Source organism: Magallana gigas, chromosome 8, assembly GCF_963853765.1.
Source record: "Magallana gigas chromosome 8, xbMagGiga1.1, whole genome shotgun sequence".
NCBI classification, from domain to species: domain Eukaryota; kingdom Metazoa; phylum Mollusca; class Bivalvia; order Ostreida; family Ostreidae; genus Magallana; species Magallana gigas.
This window is the reverse complement of record NC_088860.1, coordinates 40,569,336-40,574,641: the sequence shown is the minus strand read 5'-3', so window position 1 is coordinate 40,574,641 and position 5,306 is coordinate 40,569,336. Positions and strand designations below refer to the sequence as shown.

Below are 5,306 nucleotides of genomic sequence, written 5' to 3'. Positions count from 1 at the left end.
GATTTAACGAAACATACCACAAAAACCTGCATACTAGTTTATTTAAAGTTTACGTATCAAATGTCTCAGATTTTACAGTTTCTACAAAGAATGGACTTGCAGTCAATGTATTATGAATGTTCAATGAACACTTATCATGATCAGGTATCGAAAGTTGACGATAAGCAGGGCTTTGTCATTCAGGATGATATCGATATCATTCATTTGAATAAAAAGCATACCGTCACCCTCTATTACCAGACATTTAACACAACCACGTGATCTCAAATGGAAAAAAAATTGGACTCGCCATGTTGGATCGCGAAATTGCGTAGTCTGTTGAAAGATAGTGATATACTTTTTACTTGATATTTAATTATTTCTCAACAGGCAAATCTTGTCATTGGAACCTTTTTGTAGAGGTAAGTTTTTACCTAATATATGTTCCAACTTCTGTCGCCTAGACTTGATGTATGATAGGGGGAACCAGACCTATGGACAAATAGTTTCATATTTAGAACGATTTTACAGTCTTTCATTTATAATAATATACACTTTTGTTCATCATAAATATTTAATCAATTAAATAGTATACTTTAGCTGTATTGCATCGAAACTACTAGATAGTTGCCAAATAGAGTGGATTTGTTAATTATCTATGAATATTAATTAAGGATTTGTGGCACAATTTTGTAATCATTATATTTGCATGTAAACAATTTATATTGAAATGATGAAAAAGAGATGACCAAGTATTTTTGAGTGTGATTATTTTCTGCAAGGTATTGCCGATAAGGCAGCTGCATCATTCTAAACTGATAAAAAAGTCTCTACATTGGTCCGTTCTAGTTATCAGCAATGGATCTTAATTTGTTCACGTTTACAAAAAACAGATAGTACGTTTTCATAGCAACATTGTTAACTGGGCTGCAGCAAGGAGACAGTAAAGAGTAGGTCGCTTGGTTTTACGCTTTGCAAGATGCAGTCTATTTATTTTATATGAAGATAAAATCCGTTTACATCGGGATATGAAAATACTGTGCTAATTTAACTTTTCAACCAGATAATATGATCATTATCCTGAAATGCTGAGTATATAAGCTATTTCAAATCCACGCCAACTCATAGTAAAATCATTTTCAACCAATTATTCATTTAAAATATAATACGCTTACGGTGATCAAAAATGAAATTCCTGATCAAAATCTGAAAAACAAGCTCTGACCTCAATATTATTTGTTCTTGGTAATGTTACTGTAGCGTTGGACAAGTATCAGTCGATTTAACTCCTAGTGGCTAAAATTAAACTTACCTCGTAATCTGCAATGTAAAACAACGTACAATAAGTACCATAAAGCGGTTGGTACATGTAGGATTGTCCAATGTTGCAGGGTTTTAAAAAACCTCTCAAAATTGAGTTATGATGTATACTTAATCGTTTAGTAGTTTACTCAACAGGTAACTTTGTGGCACTTAAGCCATAAAATGTGTGTAGTTACGTTCATATAAAACTGTTCTTTATTATTAACCCCCCCCCTCCCCCCGCAATAACTTCCTTAAGAAGAAACCCAACAAAAGCTGTCGAATGAACATTGTACGATAAAACAAATTTCTAACCTAAAATTTGGCATACAACAGTATTGTTTCTTTAATTAAAAGTATCATGAAGTGAATGCAACGACATTAAATACTGCAAAATTTACTAGAATATTGTTTATATCGCTTTTGATTTAAAGTGGAATGTACACCAAAATGTAATTTCATAGATCCTTAAAGAATCATTTCTGAAACATGATTACCCATGACAGCCGATTGAATACTATGTGAATCTTAAAATGTATCTTTTCCATGCCCATAGTTTTTCAGTGATTTTTATATTTATATTTCTGTTGAACAAAAATTGTTAAAGAATTGTTAAAACATGAAAAAAGAGAATGTTAATTTAAGACTATAAAATAAAAAAATGTGAAATATTATTTTTCAAATTTGCGTTTAAAATAAATAGCAATGATATTGTGTACCCAAAAGAAAACTTCTCAAAGAATTCTGATGTATGTGGGCCAAAACTAGATCTGTTATAGAATGTACTGCATTTTATTTCAGATTACTTTTGACTCCTAAATCAAGCATGGACCCCCTGAACAGCGCCCAGGATGTTGTACGTTGCACCAGGTGTCAAACTCCTGAAAACCTCGTGTACTGTGAAATTTGTCATTCATACAAGTGTAAAAACTGTGCAGAAAATCATAATAAAATTCATCATGAGGTACCACTAAAACAATTCTATACCAATCTATATTATCCTAAGTGTAGAAGCCATTCAACAAAACAATGTGAACTTCATTGTGAACAGTGTGATGTTCCTATCTGTGAACAATGTATATCTGAAGAACATTCAGGACATGAACAAGTAGACATATTAATAGTCTTTGAAAGTAAAAATGAAGCTTTAAAGAGAGAGTTGAAAGAATTAGAAGAATTAATTTATCCTAAATATCAAGAGATTGCATCCAACCTCCAGGTTCAGAAAGTCGATCTGAGTAAGAACTCTAAAAAATTGATAAGAGCTCTCATCAAACGAAGAATGCTTTGGCAGCAAGAAATAAACACCATTGTCAGACTCTTACAAGCTGACATCGAAAAAGAAGAATCTAAAAGCCTTGATATTATCAATAAACAGGAGTATGAAATTACACTAAAAATTTCGGAAATAACACACAATATTGATGAAATGAAGAAGTTACTCAATTTTCGAGATATCTCCCTTTTCTCCGAGTACAAATCTCGGAATGCTGAATTCAAAATACTGCCTCCTAAATTTGAGGCATCTTTACCAAAATTCACACCTCCAAAAATCAACAGAGATCGGTTGAGTGAACTGTTTGGTTCTCTGTCAGATTTATCGTTTACGATAGAGGAAGGTGAGTACAGCATGCCGATAAAGGAAGGCAAGTCAACTCCGCCAGACTGGGCACTGATGGATGTGCCCTTGGTCATAACAACAATAGACACAAGTAATGACTATGGACTTTACGGTGTGGCCTGTCTTAATGATGCAGAAATATGGACGTGTGGTAACAACAAGATCATGGAACTATACAATCTACAAGGGAGACTGGTGAAATCAATCCAAACCGAATCAGGAAACAGGCCACAGGACATAGCAGTGACTAAGAGTGATGATCTTGTTTATATTGATGACATCGAGAAAACTGTGAACATAGTAAAGAATACAAATATAGAAACAATGGTCGTATCACCTGGGTGGATACCTCGCAGTGTCTGTAGTACCTCCTCGGATGACCTCCTGGTTGTCATGGACAATGCCGCTAAACAAACAAGGGTTGTGCGTTACTCTGGATCTACAGAAAAACAAATCATTCAATTCCATAACGAAAGACATCAACTCTATTCATCTGGTGGATATAAATACATTAGTGAGAACAGGAACCAAGATATCTGTGTGTCAGACTACGAAGCCAGTGCAGTAGTGGTGGTCAATCAGGCCGGGAAACTTCGGTTTAACTACACTGGTCCTTCATCTACTCATGAGAGATCATTTTTTCCAAGCGGCATCACAACAGACAGCCGAGCTCGGATTTTGACAGCAGATTGTATAAACCAGTGTATCCACATCCTGGATCAGGACGGACAGTTCCTCCGCTACATAGAGAACGGTGATTTACTCGGTCCATTCGATTTAAGCGTGGACACCAAAGACAACCTCTTTGTGGCTTTGTGGTCAACAGGAAAAGTGAAAAAACTCCAGTATTGCAAGAACAATAATGCAACTGAATTACAATAACAATAGATCTTGTGTGATGAAGAAGTAATAACCACAACAACAATACAGCAACTTACAATAGGCGATATGAACATGAAAGAATAAAGCTGATAGAGTAACTTATTAACATACCACGTGACTTTATTTATTGCTTAATCTTCCACCAGGTGAGGGAAGAGTTATCGATCAGAAATAAAATCCGTTGATTATGCACCGTACAATTAACGCATTCACATAAATTAAGTTTTGTGACACGTAAAGTCACGTCGAACACGCTTACTGAAATCTGAAACAGACAAGTATCACTAAAAAGGGTTAAGCGAGTTAACACCAGGTAAACAACAACTGTTGTTAAGAAGGCCTACTGAATTTTTGCATATTTAGTATGAGCACAGTGAGGTAATTGTTTTGCCCTATCACAAATAGATTTTAACAAAATACATTGACCAGCTTAAGGGGAAAATGTACCTCAACATACTCGTCTGTTTTAAAGGGATTAAAGAGATAATACCCCCTACGATAAATAATGATGTACATGTTTGTCTCCGATGTAATTGTTTTTTACGCAAGCTATTCAGTCACCAAATTTTTAGTCTGCAGGTCTTTAGAGATAAAAGTTATTTTGTCTTCAATTTTTTGGAGCTTTTACAGATATGTAATAAAAAATTCGTTTGCACTCCGCAGCCGAAACTACTTTTCTCTGTGTTTAAGTTCTGCGCTAATTATAGAACTGGTATTTCCAGATAAAACGTGTTTAACAAAATCAGAGCATTATGAATTCCTTTTTTATTGGAAATAATAAAATACGCAGTCAAAAACAAACAAAATGAAAAAAATTAAACTTTACAACACAAAATTACGACGCAAAATACAAAACTCACGTTATCGTCTGCTGATCATACAAGTTCAACATTAATATGGCTGATCAACCGGCGAACCTCGATCTTGGAAATATTACGGAACGAATTAAACTGGTCTACAACGAGGACACTTGGGCATAAAAGTGTTAGCATTTTTTATTGATAATAAAATGGACATCCCAGATCAAGAATTCACACTGAATGAAGTACCTGTATCTAAAAAGCAATGATCAAGCTATTGTTGAACTGACCAAAGCTCTTGAAAAAGATCACAGACCACCGCTACCAGTCATTGCTGAGAAACCAAAACAAAGATTTAAATCATTAACAGCTGAGAGCTATGTGAAATAAAATCAAAGAAGCAATCTTTAACAACAAAAGCCAAAACAAAATGGGGAATGAAAATTTTGCAAGGTGGGTCTAAAACTTGTAATTGAAAAAAAAAATAATGTTTAAAATAACAAAGGGAACATTGTCAACAATGACGACAGTTTATAACCCGAAAAAAAATATTCCAAAACTTCAATACAAGTAAATGAAAAAAATAAACAATATATTTTTTAAAAACCTCTAAATGCAGGTGAAATAAATAGATAAACATGCATGTGTATAATTTTGAACTTGTATTGAAATAAAATACGAACTAGTGGGTATTGTTTTTTTATACAAAAAAACACATGTCT

The 5,306-nt window shown here is 34.0% G+C and overlaps 1 protein-coding gene across 1 annotated transcript; it reads left to right on the top strand.

The window, feature by feature from the left end:
- The first annotated feature begins 267 nt into the window (after positions 1-267).
- LOC117689713 (tripartite motif-containing protein 3-like) lies at positions 268-5,026 on the top strand. The gene is made up of 2 exons (XM_066070329.1): positions 268-401; positions 2,083-5,026. Exon 2 carries the CDS (start codon positions 2,108-2,110, stop codon positions 3,782-3,784), a length of 1,677 nt encoding a protein of 558 aa, XP_065926401.1. The 5' UTR covers positions 268-401; positions 2,083-2,107; the 3' UTR covers positions 3,785-5,026.
- Positions 5,027-5,306: the final 280 nt, after the last annotated feature.